Here is a 24,964-nt window from a genome sequence, read left to right on the forward strand (position 1 = left end):
GGACACAGTGGAGGTGGGCAAGGTGGAAGTGGGGGCGGAGGTGGGCAAGGCGGTGGTGGACACAGTGGAGGTGGACAAGGTGGAAGTGGGGGCGGACAAGGTGGCGGAGGTGGACAAGGAGGGGGCGGACAAGGTGGTGATGGAGGAGGTGGACATGGGGGAGGTGGACAAGGCGGGGGCGGACAAGGTGGTGGCGGAGGTGGACAAGGTAGTGGAGGAGGTGGGCGTGGGGGAGGCGGACAAGGTAGTGGAGGTGGACAAGGTGGAGGTGGTGGGGGGCAAGGCGGTGGTGGAGGTGGACACAGTGGAGGCGGACAAGGCGGCGGTGGAGGTGGACGCAGTGGAGGCGGACAAGGTGGAAGTGGAGGGGGACAAGGTGGAAGTGGAGGGGGACAAGGTGGAGGATATGGCCAAGGAGGTGGTGTACAAAGCGGATTGCAAGTAAACGATCAAGTAGGTGTAGTAGTGGGTGGTGGTGGTGGAAACAACTGTAGGCATGGGTACTGTTGTGATCGCGGTTGGTACCATGGGAAGGGGTGTAAGAATTGTTGCTCCTATAGTGGTCAACCCCGAGATATTGGAACTTAAAGTATATCTACTACCCTAACTATATATCACCACTAGTAATAGTACTTATGTAATAGGAGTGTTATCCCTACTTATAATGTAAGGGATGAGTTACAATATCCTATCATGTGTGATGTACTGCTTGTGTAAGTAAATAAAAAACGTATAACATGATGAGTTTCATGTTTTTTACACTATCTTCGACTATGTCTATTAAAGACATCTATTATAGAAATGTTCAAGAATCTAATCAATATAGGAGTTTGCAAATTATACCAAACTTTCAAGTTAAGGCATTCATAAATTTGTAGTTTACGTGGTCAACGACAACATGTTAGCTTTCGCTTCAACACCTTTAACAGTTTTTTATAGTTCAATCAAACTTATTCACTACGGATCAATGGACCTATTGGCGCAGTAGCCAATCCTGGGGCAAGGGTACACTTACGAAAAGAGTTGGAAGTTTTGAATAAAAATTGGAAGTTTGGATAGAACTAATGAAATTATAGCTGGTCAGTCAGGAGTAAATTTTAAAAATCCAAGTTCTCAAGGGGATCAACATATCTAATACACGACATACATAAACTCATTTAGTTTGTGGTATACATAGTTTTTTTTTTTTGCAAATGGCATATGTAGCTTAGTTGGTATACTTTTGATTTAAATGGTTTCTTTCCCCTTAAAACAGTGATCTGACTCTTTCAGTCTAAATATGAATTATCCAAACCAAATCAACTAAAAAACAATTTTATTGACTAATCAAACAGGACAGACAAATACAACATGACATTTGACTCAAGTCAATTCAGACTCTGAATCAAATTCCAATCTTAACTTTGAAAAAAAGAAACATTATCTTAGGTGCTGTTTGTTTTTTCATTTTTTCAGATCTGAAATCTGAATTGGGTTCAGATGTTTGTTTTGAATTTAAAAAAAAATCTGAAATTTTGGCTGAATTGGGACGAAGTCTGAATGGGCTGAAAAGGAGCCCATATAATTCAGACTTCAAAACAAGTCTGAAAAATGGGTCCAACTTCTGAAATTTGTTAAATGACGTTTCTGCCCTTTCATTTTAGGAATAGAAACTTTTCATCTGTGAACACCTCCACCACCTGCAAAATCACCATCACCACCACCGGCGAAATCACCGTCAGCACCACCTCCGGCAAACCCAACAACACCACCACCCACCAAACCAACAACACCACCTCCGGCAAACCCATCAACACCACCACCCACCAAACCAACAGCACCACCTCCGGCCAAACCCAACACCACCACCCACCAAATCAACAGCACCACCTCCGGCCAAACCCAACACCACCACCCACCAAATCAACAGCACCACCTCCGGCCAAACCCAACACCACCCACAAAACTAACAGCACCACCTCCGGCCAAACCAACAACACCACTACACACAAAATCATTCTTCCCCATTCTCCTATTCCCTTCACTTTTCTCTGTCAACTCTTTCGTTTCCTTCTTCTTGGGTCTAGAAATCTTTGCAAGATTCCTGAATTTTATATAACCACGGGAATTAAAGGACTTGGCAAGGTTATCTCTGTACAGAACTGGATTCAAATTTTCACCATCACCATCAGCTTTACCATATAAACGCCGGTCTAATGAATCTAATGTCTCTTTCTCTTCATCATCTTCGTCTTCTTCATTCTTTCTCTCACCTAATATCTTTTTAAACTCATCATCCATTTCATCACCAGGAACCCTAGTAATATTACGAACACGAGGCCAGTTCAACAGATGTCCTCTCAATCGATTCTCTAAAACAAAACAATCCTCGGCAGGAACTCTAATGGCTGCTACAATACTTCCGGCGAGAGATTTCCATAGATGGAGAGATGGATGGAGGCTGTGTTTTTCTTTATGGGAGAGATGGAGGCTGTTGACTGTTTGAGAGGAGAAGATTTAAAGGCTAGGGTTTCTAGTATTCTATTTAAGATAAGGTTAGGGTCTGTTTGGTGAATTACATGAATTAGGGGTATTATAGTCAAAATAGTAATTCAGATTCATTAATTCAGATTTAAGAAACAAACACCCAACTTTTAAATTAATTCAGATTTTTCAGATTCAGTCAATTCATTTTAGCCAATTCAGATTCAACCAATTCAGATTCAGCCATCCACAAAAAAACAAACACAACCTTAGTTTGTAGGGGGTTAGAATTTGATGATTGCTTTTCTTAACTTCATTTTTTCTTAGGCCATGAGTTTAGATGTTTAATTGCATATAGTAAGTTCTAAATTTAAATACTCCATTAAAGATGATATACCTCACACTGCACATAGATCGAAACTTTTGATTTTATTTTGAACATAATTTGTATGTAAGCATTAGAGATTTGGACTGATTTTCGTGAGCGTTTTGTCCAGATTAATGGTCCTAAGGTGTTTCAACTCAAGGGAGCAATTACCAACCTCAAACAAGAGGATTATAATGTCTCTTCTTGCTTTACAGGCATTCACAGTTTGGTAAAAACGAAGGAGGTCCAAACCCCCTCCAATGGAATCGACTTCATCAGCCGTTTCACGACATTCAAGTACTAACACCTCTCGGCCATACAAAGAGGACCTCCCCTCGAGCTAAACAGGCTCAACCCTTTTGTGATCATCAAGATACATTGCCATACTAAGGTCACATGCTACAAGATCTATGACTACTTAAAATAAAGAGCGACAGGGTCGGCCGAAGTATTTGGGAGGTTCCCAGTGGAGTTAGAAGTAGGGCCCTGTTTTAGGGCATGTTAGAAAAAAAAAATGAAATTCTTATTAGTGTTTATGGGAGGATTTAGACTTTTAACCTCTTTCATATGATCTAAACTCTTAATCACTGAAGTACAACTTAAATCATGTTAAAAAATTTGGTTAGAATATAACTATTATTTTGAAGCAGACATACAAATTCCAAATCAAGAAGCCCTTCACTACGTTGGGGTTCAAAGCGGGCGCTTTGAGTCCGGGACTCCCCTGCAATCCATCAATCTTGTTATTTTCGACCAAGGTCCCACTTTGTTGCTTGCTCTTAGCCTCTCCATCGACCAATACAACTACCTCGTGAACTTAATTGAACAACCTTTAGGTTCTTACCCACTTTACTGAATTGAAACTTAATCCTTTTTACATGAAAAAGTGTTCAAACAAAATGGTTATCTTCTACTCATTGGACAGTGACCCTCTGCAGTTATAGTAGCTAGAAGTGTTTTATTCATTTTGATGCAGTTTTATGTACTTTAGTCTCTAGGGAGGTCAATACCCTTGCTAACTGCTTGTCTCCGTTCATCCTGAAACCGATGTGCTAGTGTATGATCGTTCTTTATTTTATTTCTAGAACATCATTTATCGTCATAGAATGGGTTCGTAATTTGCATTTTTCTTATCAATTGTATACAGTTGTTCTGATGTTCACAAGATACACATCCTGAATTGATTGATATCATGTGAGGATAGATTAACATGTCTCTAATTCTTGAGAAGAAATTCATTAGTGCTTTTGGCTTAGTACTAAGTAGTTTGAATCGACCGATTCATTCGATTAACTTGTGGAATCAGACCTGAAACGAGCTATTCCCATGTTGCAACACCTGATTTAATTATCATGTTTGGAACTGTATACATTTGTATAATTTTCATTTGTTCATTTTTTTAGTGCTCACATGTTTGACATCTTTGAACACAATTTTAAGTCTTTTTTCATGTTTTAATATTTTGAGATATGTTTGGTTTAATGGGGGTGAATTTACTGCTTTAGTGACGCACATAACCATCAGTAAAGGTTATTACCGACGGTCATACACTGTCGGTAATAAGTAGTGTAACGGTTTTTGTAACAGCTACAATTAGGGGTGGGAATCGGGCGGACGCAGACGGGCTCGGGCTACAAAGTGTCGGGCTCGGGCGGATCGGGCTCGGATAAACAGAGCCCGAGGTAGGGAGTCGGGCGGATCGGGCCGGACGAAACACGCAATCTAAGTGCCCGTAGCCCGTCCGAGCCCGACTGCCCGAGCGGGTTCCAACGGGCTCGGGCCGGACGGGCTCGGGTATTATTTTTAAAAAATAAATAAAAAAAAAAGAATTTGACTTAATTTCATTTATAATACTAGTAACTTTACAAAACAAAATTTACAAAAAAAAAATAAACAAAGAAATTACATAAATAAAAAAAATAAAATGATATATTCAGATCTCAATCTCTTCATCTTCATCTTCTATGTGGGTTGTTTTAGGGTTCTTTTAATAGATCTTTAACAACCACAACCCAAGCCTCTTCGTCTACTTCATCTTCTATGTTTGGTTTTTTGTTATTCGGATTCCTGGAACACAAAAAATTGAATTAGGTTAACTTCAGACAGGATACATTGGATCAAGAGGTTGACATTTTTCTTTTGCGTAAGACTCATATTTGCCATTTCCTATTGATATTTACACAAAATAGAAATCAAATCCAATAATGATCATAGAAAAAAAAATGTGATTTTTTTTTGTTCTAAGACTGAGATAACAGTAACTTACCCACCATAGTCGAATCAGATTACCATCCCCTATCCATCTGAAGAAGATGAAATTAGGTCATTAATATTATTACAAGAAAAGGAGCAAAATGATGATGACATAGTTTCTTGAATTAGAAAAGCAGGCAAATATACCTTCATGCTTTCAAAGTGAAGTTCAGTGGTGACTAAAATGACAACAAATATGAGGAAAATGAAGAGTATAAATGAAGCCCTAGCTTCATTACTTTTCTTGGTTCCATTTCTTGTCCCACAACAAACAAACAAATCAAAAAAAAAAAGGAAAAAAATTCAAGAAATAGAAATTTCGGATCCATTATACCCTTTTCTCTCTCTGATATTTTCCAATAGCACATATTTTCTAAAGCTTTTAGAAGTTCTGGGTACCCATTATAAACCTTCAAATCAATTTTTCTCAGGTAAAAAGCTCCATCCATACTTACTTTTTCATATAATCCGGCAGTATCAACCTCTGTTTTCTTCATCTGAAGACTGTTTTTCCGGTAAGAGGTAATGAGAGTTGAAAGAGGTAAAGGATTTAGGCTTAGGGTTAGCTACTTAGTTGTGGTTTATGTTTGAGAGGCAGAGTGAGAGGGGGAGAGAGGGAGGCGGAGAGGGAGGCAGAGAAAGAGATATGAGGGTTAGGGTTTCTATTTGAGTTAGGGTATATATAAGAGATGAAGGATAAGTTTAGATCCAACGGCTGGGATTCTATCGGGCAGGTAGCGGGCGGACTCAATCGGGCCGGGACTCGGACGGGCTTAACGGGCCGGGACTCGGAATTGAGAACCTGTCCGAGCCCGGCCCTATTAGCCCGTTATATCGGGCCGGGCTAGCCCGGCTCGGGGCTACTTCGGTTATCGGTCTCTCACGGTTCGGGCCGAACGGGCCGGATCGTGGGTTTCCGGACCGTTTTCCCAGCCCTAGCTACAATAAAGGAATTATGTTGTGAATGTACAAAACTTAATGACGGTATTTTGGTAGAAAACCGTCGCTAATTCTCTAGACATCAGTGTTAAAACCGTCGCAGCATCCGTCGGTAATATAATCACTGACGTCATTGTGGCGCCTGTTTTGACGCCGCTGGTAAAAGTATTACCGACGGTTTTGGATCTAGTCACCGTTTAAAACCGTCGCTGATGCCCTGTTTTTTTTGTATGCTCATTCTAAGGTGTCTTCCACTATTTCAAATCCAACCATCACTCCTGCAGGTAATGTCTTATCTTCTCTTTCTTGGATTATTGATTCGGGAGGGCAGCACCCATGCGTATTTGTATCTCTCTATCTTAAGTATCGTGTTGCTCCCTAATTTTTTTTTTCATCACAAATGGTACTTGTGTTGATGTTCATCACATCGGCGATACCTTCTTCTCCATATCGTTTATTAATTCTATATTCCATATTTAATCTTTTAAATTTAGTTTGATTTCAATTCCTAAGATTTCAAAATCTTTAAACTCTGACGTGATATTTCATTTCTCCTCATGTGTTTCTCTGGAGCAACCGAAGGCGATCCAGATAATGGTCTATCTTTGCGCATTGAGATTAGCTTAGTTTTTTGTCCTTTTTTTCATCTTTCTTTGTTTAATTTATGGCATTGGGGTCATCCCCCATATCTCATTTTAATTTTACGAATAAGATTGTGTGTGTTTCTGCTACTCATAATTTATGCGAAATTTGTCCTCAAGCTAAACAAAGATGAAGAACTTTCTCGTTGCTCATCTACGTCTACTCGTTCCTTTCAATTAGTTCACGCCCATTGGGCCTAGTGTCCTACCCTTTCTGCTAGTGGTTCTTGTTACTTCTTAACATTAATCAGTGATTATAATCTATGTTAATCAAATAAATCAGAAATGTAATTAATTTTTTAATTTTGTCGTTTGTTAATTTCATTCAAAGATTTCTATTATAAATTCATGCAATTATCCTATTTTCTACCCTCTCTCCAAAATTTTCCTTCCCCATAATTGTACAAAATTCTTAAGTAAAGATATTCAACTTTGATTTTCTTCTTGCAAACTATTACATCAATAGAGTTGTGTTAATACACCCCAACAAAATGGGACCACTGAGCGTAAACATTGTCATCTTATAGATGTTGCTCGAGCATTACGCCTTCAACCTAACCTCCCATTTCTCTTTTGGGATTTTCAAAATTTGGGATGGGAAAATCTGTTTTTTTCCCCAAATCCTCACCACTAATTCTAATCTTCACACCGGCAAGGGTTGTTGGCAAACTTCCATTGACAACGACCCTTAAAAACTCTATTTGTACTATCTTCTTCTTCCTCACCTCCTGACACCACCATCAACACGTCATCTCTCTATCCAAAGTGCTGAAACCCTAGGTTTTGTGGAGAGGGAGAGGGAGGGAGGGAGGGAGAGAGAGAGAGGGAGGGAGGGAGGGGGAGAGGGAGAGGGGGAGAGAGAGGGAGAGGGAGAGGGAGGGGGAGAGAGAGAGAGAGAGAGAGAGAGAGAGAGAGAGAGAGTGTAGTGGTGGTACACGTAGTTAGTGTTGGTGGAAGGAAAGGAGGAAGAAGAAGATGCAAATTTTTCCAAGTATTGCAGGCAGGGCGTAAGAGCAAGTCCAACTTGGGATGGAGGGGCTCTAAATTCAAATTTAGAGCACCTTCCCCAAGGTCCAACTCCAGTCGGCCCTTAATTAAGGGCAGGCTGAAAGTCCCAACTAACCGTTGGGGAGGTCTCTAACAGTCATGTTGGGGCATATCCCAGCCGTTGGATTGTTCCAACGGCTAGTTCTTTTTAGATCTAGGCGTTGGAGCAAATCCAGCGACTGGGATGGGGTTCAACCCCTATAAATTTTTTCTCCCATCCCACCATCTCTCTCCCTCATTCAACTTCTATTTCTTCCAATTTTTTCTCTCCAATCTCATTCAATCTTCTTCAGTTTTTGTTCAAATTTTTCATTCAATCTTCTTCAATGGATCCCATGAATGTTAACGAAAATTATAGCCAAAGTTTTATAGAAATGTTATCTCCTCTTTACCCGTCGACTCAATTAGAGAATGATGAAAATTTTGATGATTCTTCGCACGTTCCCTCGACGTAGATGAAACTTTTGATGATTTCTGTGAACAAGAAGGCACGACTTCAACCAAGATAACTAAACGAGTTGCGTATAAACAAGATGAAGATATTTTACTTGTTAATTGTTATTTGAAAGTAACATTTGATGGGGTTGTCGGAAATTGTCAAAAATATAAAGTATTTTGGCAAAAAATAACGGATGAATTTAATGCGAGTGCAAAGTATCAATGCTCACTCATGAGTTGTATATCTCGTTTAGTGAGATAAGTTCTGAATGTCAAAGTTTTATCTCTACTTTGAGGATAGTAAATAAAGCTCAAAAAAGCGAGGAGAACGACTATGATCGGATAATTTTTTTAACTTTTCATCCCTTTATTTCTATCTTTTAATTTCATTATATAAACTTAAAATCAGTTTTGATTTTTTCAGTTACAAAGAGCACTTGAAATTTATAAAAAAATCACACCGGAAAAGCCCTTAAATTCCAACATGTTTACAAAGTTTTGATGTCACATAACAAGTGGATGGCAGACATGCCAGGGGAGTCAACATCCGGGAAAAGAAATTACACTACCAAATCATGGGTGGAAAGACCAATTGGGCGTAAACAAGTCAAAACAAATGCAAGAGTCGGAGAAAATTCCACACATTCTACTGCTAAAAATAAAGAAGTAAATAGTTCTCGGATGGAGAAATATTGAGAAAAGAGACGCGAAGAATCCCAACGGAGAACAACAACAATGGAAGAAGCTTTACTGATTCAACAAGAGTCTCTACAATTTGATATAGAACACAAGAACCGAAATATGGGACGGACTTAATGAAGATTGATGTTAGGTCTCTCGACGAAGATGGTGCACGAATGCTTAGGCAACACAAGAGGCTTGGTGAAACGGTCAACCACGAGACCGCAAGAAACCCCTTCTGGAAATCTTTAATTTTTCTATAGTTGTTTAGTCGTATTTAAGTAGATTAAAATTTTTAAACCAATTAGTAGTTGTAATCAATGCAGAGGTTGGAGCTGATTTTTTGGGTTGAGCCGAGACTGAAAATTTTAGGTGAAAAAGTGGATTTTACGGCCTAAGACAGCGACTTGCTCTACCCAAACTCAATCCAAACCCCTCTTGGCCCTTAAATTTTTCCGGTTGCCGTCTTTGTAAAAGGTTAAACTTTGGCCTCAAAAGTTTATTGGCTTCTCTTAACCCAACCGAAACCCAAACTCAAACTCAAACTCAATCCAAACTCCACAATATCATCAATTCCTACCCACCTACCCAACGACTTAATAAGATCATCTCCAATTCAAAATTTAATCTTAGAAACTCCCACGTAAAATGTTTGGATTTGTTTTTAAATGGTCTCCGATGCAAGACTCAATTGAAGAGAGATATCTTAAGAGGACAAAAATAACTAATTCTTTTTGTACAAAAATAACCATATCACATAAGTAAATATAACAAATTTAGAGTTTTGCATTGAAGATATACAAGAATTGAGGATCTCTATTTTTGTCACCTAGGAATAAGAATCTCAATTGGAATTCGACTAATAGGACGAATTTTGAGGTTTGCACTGGAGATGCTCTAAATTACCAGAACTACAAGTTTTTCACCGTCCACAATGGCCACCTTTAATTACCCCAATTTCCACCGCCCCAAATTCAACACAATAGTTGAATGATCTTTCTCATCTACACACATAATTATAATTTTTAATTAAAACAAAATTACGCAACAAAATGAATGACATCTTTCTCTCAAATTCTTTGATTTTTTATATTGGATCAAGAAATTGCTCAAAAGTATAGCACAAAATTCATCATAGATGATTTTAGAGAATTGAAAGAGAGACGGGCTTGCATTTTTGATGTAGAGGAATTAGCCGAAAAATAATAGAAGAAATAGATGCGGGCAAGTATAAAGGTGACAGACTAAAACGGCCAAAACCGAAGCTACGGGTGTCGGAATTGAACGAAATTTTGAGGGATGGTGCGAAATAGCCTTCCGGTCCTTGTCGCTTCGCCACAACCGGCACACTTTGAGGGGCAAATTCCATCGTTTAGGGCCTCAAAAAAGACTTTTGGTAGTTTTTCTATTTTTTGGGTATTGTTTTCACTTTAGGATTTCTGCTATTCTAGTGTTTTATTTTTTTAGGAGTTGTTATTTGAGTTTGACTAAGATTAGGAAACCCTAGGTCTATATAAAGAGGGTCTAGTAGTTGTTTCAGTCATTTAATTCAATCAATAAAATTCAGTATTTTAGTACTACATCGTATAGTTTCCGCTCTATAGTCTTTAGACGAAGTTCTAAGGATTTTATTAGTTTTCCGCTGCGTCAATTTTGATACATTAAAGAGAAAAAAAACTATCAAACGGAGTAGTCCCATATAAACTATTTAAATTAGTTTATAACTATAATGGTTCGGCCCCTCCTTAACAAAAATTCTAGTTCCGTCCCTAATTACAGGCAATCGTTGTCGGTTTGAAACATGAAAAAAACAATTTCTTTCCACTATAGTTTTTACCCCAATTTCTTTTTTCTATCCCAAAGCGGTTGTTAATACGATTGAGGGAGAAGATAAGATGGATTTAATACAGACCCATACTCTTTAGCACCAACTACTTTGATGTCTTCTTATCCAAAATTATTGGTACCCCATCTTTCCGTTTTCTTTATGTTTTCCGAAGATACAACTCAGACACATTCATTGATGGTGATAAATGACCAAGTCTATGCATTCATCTCTCTTCTTTTTTCTTGAGCTATAAATTGATTGGGCAAAGATGATAGTAACCATTCCATATCTCATTTATAAAATATGGGTTCCATGAAGGTTATCATTTTACTAGGTTTTCTAGCTGTTGTTCTCATTTCTTCAGAGGTCTTTGCTGCTAAAGATTTAGTGGATAAAACAAGTACGTCACCTGATCTACTTTATTTTAGTTTTCTCCTATTTCTCCTCTGCATATTAATTTGAAACAACTTAGTTGTGTCATGCCATAAGTTTCATTTATAAATGTCAATGAAATTTTTTGATGTTAATGTTGGTCTTTGTTGTTGTATTCACAGAGGAGACTAAAGAGAACAATGGAGTAGAGGATGCAAAATATGGCGGTGGAGGATACAACCACGGTGGTGGTGGATACAACAATGGTGGTGGTGGATACAACAACGGTGGTGGTGGATACAATCATGGAGGTGGCGGTGGCGGGTATTGTCGTCACGGTTGTTGTTATCGTGGTAATTATAGATGCCAACGTTGTTGCATGTATGCTGGTGAAGCCAGCGTGGATGCTGCAAAGCCTTAGAACACATATTAAAGTATTGCGTGCGACTATATATATGCACACATATAGTAAGCACAGACAGTATATGATAACGTACTAGTTGTTGGGTATTTGAATAAATAAAAGCATATATACGAGTGGATATCAACCATCTCGTGTGCATGTATGTATTTTGTTTTCGTAATAAGCTTATTTTATTTTTCTAATAAGTTGAAAGATCTTGTGGGTTATCAATGAAGTCAATGAAGTTTATTACATGAGCCATGTACATCTCTCTTATACAAAGATCTCCATAAACTAATGGCATGACACCAGACAACAATTTCTCTCTGGAATGGTTCACCTCTTGTGAAGGACCACATTTTATGTCCTAGATGGCAAAAACTCCAAAGCAATATTACTGGTGAGAGATTGGTCAATCTTTGGACATAAACTAAGATAGATATTGGATATAAATGTAAAATGAATTGGTAGGTTCACAAAAAAATGTGACGAATTTTACGCGGAAACGATGCGACAAATTCTCTTTGAAAGTTTGACCATATCTCTCTTTGCTGTTAAAAGACAAATGGTCTATAAAAATAACGATCCAAATTTGGTCAAACTCTCAAAGGAGACTGGCCACATTGTTTAGCATAAAATGCATCAAATCTTTTTTTTTTTTTTTTTTCGAGAAACTAGCATATGAGTAAATGGATATAGAGAGATAAGGCTCCTTCTACTAAGAGAATATCAACGCATGCCAATAATACTTCAATGATTTTTCCTAGATGGCAAAATTGTGATTCTTTATGTGTCCCATGTGAATCTCTAAAGCTATTTTTAGTTTTTTTTTCTTTTTTTTTTTGTTGAAACTAAAGCTATTTTTAATTACTAGCATTGCAATAATACTTCAATCAAAATAACGCATCGTCCTACCGATGCAACTTGAGTTTTGTTTTAGAGAGAGGTTATTAAGGAAGTTTTTTGATTATCTCATTTTTTTTTATTATCTCATTTGTCACTCAAACTTCATTTGTCACTTAATATGTTTTTCGGCATCCACTAATTAAACTTTTGGATAAATATAAATGCGCATTTAGTTTTTTCTAGTGGCATCTCCTGTGAAAGTGTGAAGCCTTTCAAATTCATCTCACAAGGGGCGCCTTTTACTAGGCCCACATGTGGGTAATGGAACACAAATTCAGACTTTTATAAGCTCACACACCATTAGTACATACAAGAAAAAAGTCCATTCTTCTTCACCACCAACACAATCACTACTGTTATCACTATCACCACTATCATCTCTCCACTCTCTTACACTTGATGAGAGTTCCAAGGGAAATCTTCAACAAGAGTTTAGTTTCGAAGGGGAGAGCTAGGGTTTCTTCTGTTGTCGACAAAGAGCAAAGATGTGACGCAACAGAGAACTCGAAAAATGTTTTAGATCTGTGTCCAAAATTTGAAATTCGAAAAACTCACAAAGAGTAGAGAAATACTTAACTTTTATTGATAAATTTACCAAATTAAACAACTATGTGACCCCCTTTATACAACAAGAGTTGCATAAACCTAATTATCTTCCAATTAACAACTTTCTAAACAAATAAATTGCAAAATCTGTTGAAAAAACAAAACTACCTAAGAAAACTGTTTAAAGGAAAACTTACTAAAAATGACAAGAAAAACAAATAAAAGACCGTTTTCAGAGCCTAAATTATGAATTTTGTCTTCCAAAGTCGGTCGAGTGCAGCGCCGGCGGGCCCAAGTATATCGGAGGTCCCGAGCGAAATCAAAAATTGGAACCCCATACAATGGATATTAGAAAAAAATTAAATGAAATTTAAGCAATGCAAAGGGTAGGAATCGAACCATTGACTTTTTATCCAAGATCTAAACTCTTTACCACCAAGCTACGCCTTAAATTGCATTTGAAATTGGTTTAAAGTGTAATTAGTTTTTCGAAACTTACATACAAAATAGGAAACATGAAGCCCTTGATTATTTGGGGCCAAAGCGGCCGTTTTGGTGGCTTTGGTCACGGGTCGCCCCTGGTTGAGTGTTGTGTTTGCCACTACAAATATGTGGAACATTATTTCGCATTAACACTAAAAATTTCGACCAGTTGTGACATCCTAATTTTGCTTTTGACCTTTTCGGTCGTTTGTCTTTATTTTTAGCTGCATAGACTTCTTCCATGTAGTTTTGGCCAATTTTCTACATTAAGATGAGAGTGAAGGGAAGATGACCAGAGAGAAGTGGAGATGGGTGCCCCAATGTGTGTGTGAGCAATGGCGGACCCAAAATATTTGTACTACGGGGGCACTTTTTAATTATAATAGATAGAAAAAATAAACAAGTAGAACAATTAATCCTCGAGTACAAAGCTACACTAACAATCTCTACTAACAATACTCAAAGTATTGTCTTTTTTTTTTTGTTGAGAATTCGACTACGATCTACACGAGTCGTTACAAGGCATTAGTACATCAGGAAGATGTGATAAGCACGATAACCACCTAATTTAGACTATGACTGAATTAGGCATAAATGCCAACAACATGAAAGACGTCTAAAGCCCGACAAATTTATTAACACCCTCCACCAAATTAGTTGTCACTAATTCGTGACTTGTTTTGTATTTCCGTCTCAACATGCATTAGGATCCTCATAAACACTTGAATTATTAAAAAAGGCCAGCGTTTTGGGGAAAGCTAAATAGTTTCCGGGGTGTGAAGTTTTGGGTGGAAACAAAAAAAAATTAGATTTTTTTATTTCCCCCAAACAACCAAATCCTTTTCAGCTTCTTCTTCCTTTCTCCGGCGACTCCACCATCTCCGACGACTCCACCATCTCCGACGACTCCACCATCTCCGGCGACAATTTTTTTTATTTTTTATTCTCCTCTCCATCTCTGGCGAAGGGGCTCTTCCCCTTCGCCGGAGACATTGAGAAGAAAGAGAGAACAAGAGAAGAGAGAGAAGAAAGAGAGAAGAGAGAGAAAGAGAAGAGAGAAGATGATGAAATCGCCAGCAACATCCGGACGGCGACTTTTTTCCGGCGACATTAAAGGGGTGTTTGGTTTAACTTTTTTGTTTTCCACCGTCTTCCCTGGAAACTTTAATGCTTTCCCCAAAACAGTGGCCTTAAAAAAAAACTTAAGTAGAAGATATTAGAGAACTTTAAAATAATGACAACACAGCTTCTTTGTAAGAAAACGTAAGAAGGCCGGAGAATATAAAGTTACATGAAAATAATATTTTTCAAAAAATTAATAGAAGTAAAAAAGAATGATAAAGAGCGCATAAAAACAATATATGGAGGAATAGAGTTTGATGAAACCCAAAAAAAAAAAAAAATCGAATTTGAATGTATCAAAAATGTGAAGGGGCTAAAGAGAAAGATCTCGGAAATCAGGGGTCAAAATTCAGGGCAAAACAACAAATTCAGCCATGGGGCTAAAGAGAAAGATCTCAGAAATTCAAAATGTGAAGGGGCTAAAGAGAAAGATCTCAGAAATTCAGGGCAAAACAACAAAGTTAAAAAAAGAAAAACATGTGAATTGAACCTCAAACCTCTTTAGCCATAGGCCCATAGCCTCCCCATTTACCATCTTGGCAACTTAAAATCTATGTTAGTTTTGGTATGGTCTCTCTTATTAGAGAGTAGTTAAGCGAACAGAACAGGTAAAGAAACCCTAGGACCCGTGGGGGCACGCGACCCACAGGTCCCTACGTCGGTCCGCCCCTGTGTGTGAGAGAGAGATGTGGTGGTGATTGGGGAGACTGGTGTTGGTGGTGATGATGGTGAAGATAAGTTTGAAATTGACTGACAACACCTCTGCCACCAGATTGAAATTCAACAACATATATACATTAAAAATGTAGTTGCACCTATATTGAAATGTGAAAGATGTAGTTAATCAATGTAGCTGGTGTGTATAATGGTGCACAAGGACTTTAATCACAGTATAACAATATTATATTTATTCTTCACTAGTTTGGTTCCAATGAATTCTGATTTGAACGTCTCCAAATTCAATAGGTTATTGTACTCAATATTTAATGATTATCAACTTGCAATGAGCCTAACATATGTGTTTTTCTTGTAAGACTATCTAGAGCGCTATTGATCCTTTGGTGTCTGTTATCCAATTCAAAACAAATCAACAATTATTGACTGAAAAAATCTTAGACGATTTTATTTTGGTGACCATAAATGAATGTGTCTTATTTAGTGACTATTTGTATATGTGAATATATCATATACGATTAAAAGAAAAAAGAAAGTACAAAATTGACCAAGAAGATAAGATGGAATGAAGATGGGACCCGTACCACTTACCACCAACCAACTAACTTGATTTTCTTCCAATATCCCCCAGTATATACGAACCCACATTAATGTTTTTTTCGTTTTTCGTCAAGATTTTTCGACACAATCATTAATGGTTATTTATGGCAAAGTCAATACTATTTTCTCCTTCTTACTTTTTTGAGCTATAAATTGATTGGTCTAAGTTGATACGAGGCATTCCATCTCATTCTAAAAATATGAGTTCCATGAAAATTTTCATTTTGCTAGGTCTTCTAGCCGTTCTTTTCATTTCTTCTGAGGTCTCTGCTGCTAAGGATTTAGCTGAGAAAACAAGTAAATCACCCTAATCGAATTTAATTAAGTTCTCCGGCCTCCAAGTTTCATCTCTTTATAACTATATAACAAAACTATTTTATCTCGTCATGTCATAAGTTTTAATTATAAATCACGATTTGTGATAAGTCCTTTTTTCTTTTTACAATTTTGGCCTTCTGTTTTTGTGTCAACAGAGGAGACTAAGGAGAATAATGGAGTAGAGGACGCTAAGTATGGAGGATACAACCGAGGCGGTGGCTACAATGGTGGTGTAGGATACAACCAAGGCCGTGGTGGATACAACCATGGTGGAGGTGGTGGCTACAACAACGGTGGAGGTGGTGGATACAACAACGGTGGAGGTGGTGGATACAACAACGGTGGAGGTGGATACAACAACGGTGGTGGTGGCTACAACCATGGTGGAGGTGGCGGTGGATATAACCACGGTGGTGGTGGTGGTAGGTATTGTCGTTATGGTTGTTGTTATCGTGGTAACTATGGATGCCAACGATGTTGCGGGTATGCTGGCGAAGCTAGCCAAGATGCGGCAAAGCCTTGAACAAATTGAAGTACATGCAACTACATATAGACACATATAGCACTAGTTGTCATGAATAAATTAACACATATATACGAGTGGATATCGACCACGTCGTGTGCATGTGTGTATTTTACTTTTGTAATAAGTTGATGATCTTATATTCTTATGGGTTATCAATCAACATGTACGAGAAGTTTATTATATGACTTTGTTGTATAAAAGATCTAAAAAAATTGTCTGGTTTGACACTAATCACTGCAAATATGATAACTATTTTTAGTGGGGTACATTTAGTATGCGAAGCCACCAAATCAACCCGATCCAAACAGATTTGGGCGGTTTGGACACCGATTCAATGGTTATCCGAATTGGTTTGGATACTAAAATACAAAAACCTAGTGGTTTGGTTCGGTCTATGGATTTTTTTGACGGATAGCCGAAGAAATCGAACCAAATTATTTGTTATTACCTTCTATATATTATATATGTGAGAATATATGATTCAATTGTTTATCATTTTTTTTATCTTCCTCGAATGTTGATAAACTATGTCGGATTAATCACGTACATGTAAATTTAAGGGTTTGTGAGATAACACTACTTTTTAGCACGTTCCAAGTATAATTGTAGCAAGTTTTAAAGTTGATAATTCTAAACTTTGTTCTTGGAAAATTTTGACATGGTTCGAATTGAGATTTACAATAACCAAACCCTTTGGATCTGATTATGGATAGTCTCAAAAAGTCAGTTATCCAACCGATGTTCACCCCTAACTATTTTAACCTACGAAAAATGTAAGAACTGTGTCACAAAATGGTTTTAGATCACAATCCCGTGCTACAATCTAAGGTTTAAAAAAAATGTAAGCAATTGTTACTTCAGTGAAACGTGAAAAATCGATATTTACTAATTTTCAAAACATCACTAAGAAGGGTTGATTGAAACGAGAGAAGATTTATTTCATTACATCACTAAGAAGGGTTGATAGAAACTAGAGAGAAGATTTATTTCATTAGTCACTCAAACAAGATGATTTCAATTATTACAATTAAACATGCTTATATAGCTTTGCAGAAATTTTGTTACAGAGGAGAGGGAAGACACAGTAGTTGTAACTAACTAACTAACAAAGTACTTTCAACAAAAAAAAAACTAACTAACAAAGTAAAGTAGTTCAACAAAAAAGAAAGAGTTTGTTACTCATTTCTACTATAGGCACCTCTATGACTTAGTCCATTTCACTTGTATAGTTACACCATGGTAACACCATCTCGAACCTTTATCATCCAACTTCAATACATTTGAATTACACCTTAGTGTGTTCACTATCATGCCCCCTCAAGATGATGGGTTGAGCAGAACCATCAACCCGTTCCTTAGAGAGAGAAACAAATCCTTAGAGAGACCTCTGGTGAGCAAGTCAGTTGGTTGCTCCAAAGCAGGGATATGGCGAATCTCTTACAAAATGATAATCGACCTCAATGTATTTAGTTCTGGCATGACACACTGGATTAGCAACTATGTTCTTGGCACCTAGATTGTCAAAATATACCACCATAGGAGATGAAATCGATTGATTCAGCTCAGTGAGAAGATATAAAACCCAGAATAACTCAACAGCAGTGACAGAAAGGACTTTATATTCAGCTTCAGTGGAAGATCTCGGTAGAGTAGGTTATTTATTGGGTTATTTTGCGAAAGGGTCGTACATAAGTACCAGGTTTTGTGAAAGGGGCATGACCATTTATTATTTTGCGAAAGGGTCGTGGACTATTATTGACCGTTAAATAAATGTTAGATTTAACTTCCGCATTGTATGAACAGTTAATTCATTAAGTAGATGTAACGACGTTAACCCAAGTGAATCTGAAAGTACCTATTCAGTTTTTGAACGAAGAAATATATTAAATTCATCTTCTTCCCTTTTTCTTTCTTCAACCTTCGATTTTCATCAGAGATTTTTAGGCGGATCATTTTGTTTGATCTAATAGTTTAAAAGAAATTCAAAGTTACGTTAATAGAAGCAGCTAGCAAATTTTGAAAAATTAATATTTTCACGGTGAATGTTATAATTTTTCACTTTTGTGAATCTAGTGTAGTTATATTAATGGTGTTAAAACTTTTAAACAATATAGCTAGAATAAACGGTGTTTAAAACTTAACTGGTCAATACTAGTCCACGACCCCTTCGCAAAATAATAAACAGTCATGCCCCTTTCACAAAACCTGGTACTTATGTACGACCCTTTCGCAAAATAACCCTTATTTATTTGAACACCAAGAAACAAGAGATTGACCGAGAACAACACAAAAATCATTGGTTGATCTCCTAGAATCTGGACATCCAGCCTAATCTGAATCAGAGTAACCTCTTAGTTTTGAAATGTTACCTGGAGTATTAGTAATCCCATAGTCTATTGTCCCTTTGACATACCTAATAATCTTCTTCATCAATTGCACATGAGAAGATCTTGGTTCTTGCATAAATTGGGCTACATAATTTACAGCATAGGCCAAATCAAGTCTTGTCATCGTGAGGTGTTGAAGTCCACCAATGATGCTTCTAGGGAAAAAATGATCAGGAACAATAATACCATCAGACTTAGATAACCTGTTACCACCAGAAACATGAGTACAACTTGGCTTAGAATCAAGTAAATCTGCATTTTCAAGTAAATCTTGTGCACACTTCTTTTAGGTTAGAAAGAGGGCAGATGACTAAGCTGTAGCCCAAGAAAAAATGAAGAGGGCCCAACTCTCTCAAAGAAAATTCTTTACTGAGTGTTGCTGATGTAAAAATATGGCCTTCCGTTATATGAGCATGAAAAAGGGAGTTGATGCATGATAGCCTTTGTTTTGATGGTATATTCTGTTACGTAAGATGAGATTCCGTCGTGTGCTCATGCTTCCAGCTCTGGTCCTCCGCTTCTTGCTCATGTTCTTTGGTCCAGCTCCTTATTCCTAGCTTCCAGCTCCAGTTCCATCCCCTTTTTCTGTTCTCCAAGCTCCTGTTCGTCGATTTCCGAGGGGAAAAAATCTGCAAAGGGTTCGAAAACCGCTCCAACGTTCAAGACAGTCAAGGTGCTCTTTGCAGTAAAAGAATGAATATTCATCGATCCTTTTGAGGGCGAGTTATGAGAACTCTGAGTTTCTGGTGATCTTTTAGGGTTAAAAGATCGTGTCCTGTGAAGGACGATGTGGGGAACCTTTTATAAGCTTAAGAGGTGGCGGTGATTGTCGTGAAGGAAAGTTTTCCCTTTGTGTTTATCTTGTATCTAGGATAAAAGTTTCTAAGTTCAAGGATCTTCCATAGATACCTACCAGTGTGATAGCTCTTCTTGGAGAAGTTTCCTCCCTTAGACGCGTGGAGTCCAAACTTGCTTAAACACTTCAAGATCTGTAGCCGACTAAGATCTCTAAAGATATTTCGGGATTAGGTCGGTAGATTGTTAATAAGTGTGATTCTGCCTCCCCAGTTCTGGGCGTGAGGCATCGACCGAACCTACATAAACCGCTCTCATTCCTTTAGAGATCCCATGACTGATCTATTCATGCCGAGGGCGTTACAGGGTTGGTTTCCTCTAGCCGACCTCCCAGTTAGGCGAGTGTATTGTGGACCGTCAAGGATTCAGCTGTCTTGCTGCCTTAAGCCGGGTTGACCCATTGGACTTCATGATCTGATCTTGGCTCTTCAGACGTTAGTCAACGTCTGGACATTTTATTCATCATCAAGTGTAGCAATCAGATATTTCATGAGAGAATCACTTCTACCCGTCAGTATGATACCATCAACATAGAGTAACAACACCAAAATGGAATACTGAGTTTGTTGAACAAACATAGAGTGACCATCAGCACTGCTTTTGAAGCTTAGAGTTTGGAGTAAGGACTCAAATCTCTGAAACCAAGCTCTAGGAGCTTGCTTAAGGCCATAAAGACTCTTATGTAAATGACAGACATAAGAAAGAAGAGAAGGGTCAATAAAACCATAAGGCTGAGTCATATAGACATTTTCTTTGTAGAAGTCCATGCAGGGACAATATACGATAACGTACTAGTTGTTGTTTAATTGAATAAAATAAAGCATATATACGAGTGTATATCGACCATCTCATGTGGGTGTTGGTATTTTGGTTTTGTAATAAGTTGAAGATCTTATGGGTTATCAATCAAGTAAAAGAAAGAGCTTGTTGTACATCTCTCTTATTACAAGAAAGATCTCCATAAATGCTTTGAAAGAAAATGAGGCCTGACACCAGACAACAATTACTCTCTGGAATGGTTCATCTCTAGTGAAAGACCATGGTTTAAGTCCCAGATGGCATAAATTTGGAAGAAATATTATTGAGGAGGGTTTGGTGAACCTTTAACGGAAACTAAGATAGAACATTGGAAATAAATGTAAAATGAATGGGTAATACTAGGTTCACAGTCGAAATGATGTAGTAAGGTCCCTTTGAAAATTTGACCGCAACTTCTCTACTAAAAGATAAACTGTCCATAGAAATAACGGTCCACATTTGGTCAAATTTTCATAAGAAACTTGTCACATCGTTTGGCATAAAATGCTTCAATTTCTTTTTTTTAAAACCTAGCATTTAAGTAAGGCCAACGTTTTGGGGAAAACAGAAAAGTTTCCAGGGAAGACGGTGGAAACCCAAAATAAATCAAACCAAACACTCCCCCTTAAGTCGCCGGAATGAGGTGCCGACCGGAAATGACCAGCGACGATGTGTTTCTCTCTCTCTGTCTCTCTCTTTCTTCTATTTTACTTCCCTCTCTTCTCCTTTCTCTTCTCCTCTCCTTTATCTGCCTCTTCATCTCTTCTTCCCCTTTCCATTCTTTTTTTAAGAGTTCCAGCGAAGGAGTTTTCCTTCGCCAGAAATTTCATGAGAGAGGGAGAGAGGATAAGAGGAGAGAGGAGAGAGAAAAGTAAAGAAAGAGAAGAAAGAAGAAAGAAGAAAATAGAGAGAAGAAAGAAGAAAAGAGAGAGAAGAAAGAAGAAAAGAGAGAGAAGAAAGAAGAATGTTGATGGTGATCGCCAACGTTAATGGTGGAAGTCGTCAGAATCTGGTGGAGGTCGTTGGAGTTGTAGTTGAGATGATAGGAGAAGAAGAATGAATGAAAAATTGAAATAGTGATGTTTGGAGGAAACAAAAAAAATTTGTTTCTACCTAACCGGAAATTTTACTTGTTTCCCTAAAACACGGGCCTTAAGTAAATGGATATAGATAGATAAGGATCCTTCTACTAAGAGCATCTCCAATGCAATACTCAAGAAAACTCTAAAAATCCTATGTGTCAAGTGTGAAAAATGTATTTTTAAATGGTCTCTTTCCTATTTGGTCATTTAGAGACACTCTATTTCAAAACCATCTCTAATGCAACACTCAAGAGAAACTTTAAAGACCTATATTTTGGTTAAAACTAATTGATTTGCTTATGTGACACTTAGAGAAACTCAAGAGGACACTCTAACTTTAGAGCGAAAATGCTGTTTCGAGCGACTTTATAATGCGAATCAAAAAGCGAACTAATGGGACGATGACATCTGGCCAAACGAGTTAGAATCACGTGATTTTCTAGATTTATGAAGAATTTACACTTGGGTCCTTAACTTCCCCGTGTTTAGCATTAGTTCCTTCCTCTCAAATATGATCTGGACCGTTGACGATGGTAACGATCCAGATCATATGGAAATTAAATCAAACCGAGATGTCCTTAACTCTCGCCCTAACTTTAGCTCCTTCCTCTCAAGTTAGAGAACCAGTTGTAAATAGTCAAATCTGAGGGTAAGAATTGATTTTGATATTGCTTTGAACTATTCTGGGTAGGATAGGTTTATTGTTGCTAGGTGCTTTCTCTGTGATTTAATTATGTGAAACTGAAACAGAGTGCAGGTAATATTGAGGGTTTTGATTTTATAGAGGAATTAAGTTTCTTGGTGAGGTTCTGTTTCTTCTATTATTATGGGGTTTTAGTTATTTGGGATTATTAACCGGTTTGGATTCGTTTGGTATTGTTACTTGTTAGAGAACATTGATGACGGAACCTTCTTCGGTCTCGTTCTGTTCTGATATTTCGGCTAAATGTTGTAGCTGTAGTTGCACACTGGTTAATAACAAACCTATAATTCGGACTCGCTCCGTGAAGAGAAAATTTGATCAAGTTGATAGTTTTAGCGTAACTTTTCCCATTCCTAGCTTTGATTACTTTTCTATAGCTAGAGTTGAGGCTGAGAATGAATGTGATGCCTTACGAGAGGCGCTTAATAGCCAACAAAAAACTATTCAAGATTTATATACTGAGTTATATTCAGACGATTTACGAAGAGAAAAACTTACCTAAACCCTAAACACTATGAACTTACCTAAACCCTAAACATTGTGACTGGAAAGTTATAGAACATGGTTTGGTTTCATCAAGTTACATACATATTTTATTATTTACAACTGGATTCTCTAACTTGAGAGGAAGGAGCTAAAACTAGGGCGAGAGGTAGGGAAATCTGCGTGTGATTTAATTTTCATATGATCTGGACCGTTGGCATCGTCAACGGTCCAGATCATATTTGAGAGGAAGGAGCTAACGCTAAATACGGGGAGGTTAAGGACCCAAGTTGATGCAAATAGTTCTAGAATAGGGTAGAAATTCTCTAGGGTCTGGGGCAGTCAAGTCAATAGTCTAATTAATTAGTCAAGATTATTAAATTCTAAATATTAATTAGGATTTTTGAGTTTAAGGTCCAAAAATAGGGAGGGTAATGAGTCATATATCCACTCCTAAATTAATAAATAAAATAAAACCAAAATAAACCGAAAATGTAAAATAAGTCCAAAAATTAACTATTTGGTGGGCCCCATGCATCATTCCTTTAATTATCTCTCATTTTTGCCCTTTCATAAATATTTTTTAACCATTGGTAAACCAAAGGTTTATACTGGTTAGATTAATAACTTTTTCCATACAGTATATTTTATGAAAGAATATTTATGTTGGATATTTAATACCAATCTTTATTTCCATAAACTCCATAAATATTTAACCAAATCAGTGGATATTTAACAAAACTGAGTTGCACTCTCAAAAAAACGACTATGTAACTTTATATTCTTTAAATTCAAGAAAGTATATTATTTCTAAATCCGTTATATTTGATTAAAGTAACCTACCAAATCAATGGATATTTACCTAAAACGAGATGCTCAATCCCAAAAACGAATTTCTCTCTCTGTAACTCTTTGTTCTTTGAACTTCAGGAAAGTATGAAGTTGTGATTTGCGTTTTATCTCTACCTCGATCTAATTAGACATCTACAAATTCGTTTGTGAGGTATGTCCAACTTAAATTGATCGTCAAAATCTATAAATCTCTATTACTACAATCGTATTAAAAAAAATTATTTATTCTAACAAAAAACTTATATGTAACATTTTTTATCACTTTTTAGTAAAAAGTGAATGTTGAAATATCTATTAATTCAATATTTTTTTCATTAAAAATTTTATAAAGTGAAATTGTGTTTGCTACATTTTCGGTATTCTACTAGCATTTTCTACATTCTATTAGCATCTGTTATGAATTTGTTACAATAGGTTAAAAAGCAAATACTATTTTGTTAGCATCTTATTGATTCGAATAACATTTTTTACATTCCATCAGCATCTGTTGAATGTATTTATTGCAGTAGGTTAAAATGCAAATACTATTTTTCTAGCATCCTATTGGTTCTACTAGCATATTCTACATTCTATCAGTATCTGTTGAATGAATTTGTTACAATAGGTTAACAAATACTTTTTAGTAATTAAAATGTATAAGGTGAAATTGTTTTTGTTACATTTTCCGTATTCTACTAGCATTTTATCGATTCTAGTGACATCTACTAGCATTTTCTACATTCGTATTCTACTCTGTCAATCTCATTGATCTCACATGTAGTTGCGGTAGGTGGTCGATAGATGTTATCCCTTGTCAACATGCCATGTTGTGCATCAAGAATTATGATGGTGATACGACAAGTTTTTTTTGATCATTTTCACCAAACAAGCGTTCGTCAACACTTATCAATGTTATGTCTACCCAATACCAAATTATGATGAGCCAATGGAGTACATCGATGAAACAAGAACACTACCTTCGTTAACAAAGAGAAAACTGGGAAGACCAAGGACAGTAAGAAGAGAGAGCTCCGGAAACATACCCAAAAAAATGAGGGCTTGCGGTCGGTGTAAAAAACCGGCTTATCACAATAGTGCCTCATGCACGACAGCTATATAATAACCAAGTTAAATTTTAATTATGCTGGTTTAATTATTCTGCTAAAAACATAAATATTCTACTTATGTCTTTTATATGTTTAGAGAATTTGATCAAC

General features: G+C 37.1%; 2 protein-coding genes and 1 long non-coding RNA gene across 3 annotated transcripts; 2 read left to right on the forward strand and 1 right to left on the reverse strand.

Annotated features, from left to right (window-relative positions):
• Positions 1-4,645: 4,645 nt before the first annotated feature.
• Positions 4,646-5,738, reverse strand: LOC147552333 (uncharacterized). The gene is made up of 3 exons (XR_015238914.1): positions 5,231-5,738; positions 5,097-5,133; positions 4,646-4,897 (listed from the first exon to the last, which is right to left on the reverse strand). It is a non-coding gene; the product is annotated as an uncharacterized LOC147552333 (long non-coding RNA).
• Positions 5,739-10,827: 5,089 nt separating this feature from the next.
• LOC147552334 (glycine-rich protein 3 short isoform-like) lies at positions 10,828-11,693 on the forward strand. The gene is made up of 2 exons (XM_086668903.1): positions 10,828-11,057; positions 11,212-11,693. The coding sequence occupies exons 1-2, from the start codon at positions 10,961-10,963 to the stop codon at positions 11,448-11,450; spliced, it is 336 nt and encodes a 111-aa protein (XP_086525029.1). The 5' UTR covers positions 10,828-10,960; the 3' UTR covers positions 11,451-11,693.
• Positions 11,694-15,832: 4,139 nt separating this feature from the next.
• LOC147552335 (uncharacterized) lies at positions 15,833-16,839 on the forward strand. Its single transcript, XM_086668901.1, has 2 exons — positions 15,833-16,061; positions 16,238-16,839. Exons 1-2 carry the CDS (start codon positions 15,965-15,967, stop codon positions 16,603-16,605), a joined length of 465 nt encoding a protein of 154 aa, XP_086525027.1. The 5' UTR covers positions 15,833-15,964; the 3' UTR covers positions 16,606-16,839.
• The last annotated feature ends 8,125 nt before the right edge of the window (positions 16,840-24,964 follow it).

Source organism: Eschscholzia californica, unplaced genomic scaffold (assembly GCF_041429995.1).
Source record: "Eschscholzia californica isolate CP2 unplaced genomic scaffold, dmEscCali1.0.p SCAF_3, whole genome shotgun sequence".
Taxonomy (NCBI): Eukaryota; Viridiplantae; Streptophyta; class Magnoliopsida; order Ranunculales; family Papaveraceae; genus Eschscholzia; species Eschscholzia californica.

Bases quoted from the DNA above. Each gene is read 5' to 3' on its own strand.
- LOC147552335 (XM_086668901.1), top strand. From the start codon at position 15,965: ATGAGTTCCATGAAAATTTTCATTTTGCTAGGTCTTCTAGCCGTTCTT. The intron at 16,062-16,237 runs GTAAATCACCCT...TTGTGTCAACAG, and splicing joins GGATTTAGCTGAGAAAACAA to AGGAGACTAAGGAGAATAAT.
- LOC147552334 (XM_086668903.1), top strand. From the start codon at position 10,961: ATGGGTTCCATGAAGGTTATCATTTTACTAGGTTTTCTAGCTGTTGTT. The intron at 11,058-11,211 runs GTACGTCACCTG...TTGTATTCACAG, and splicing joins AGATTTAGTGGATAAAACAA to AGGAGACTAAAGAGAACAAT.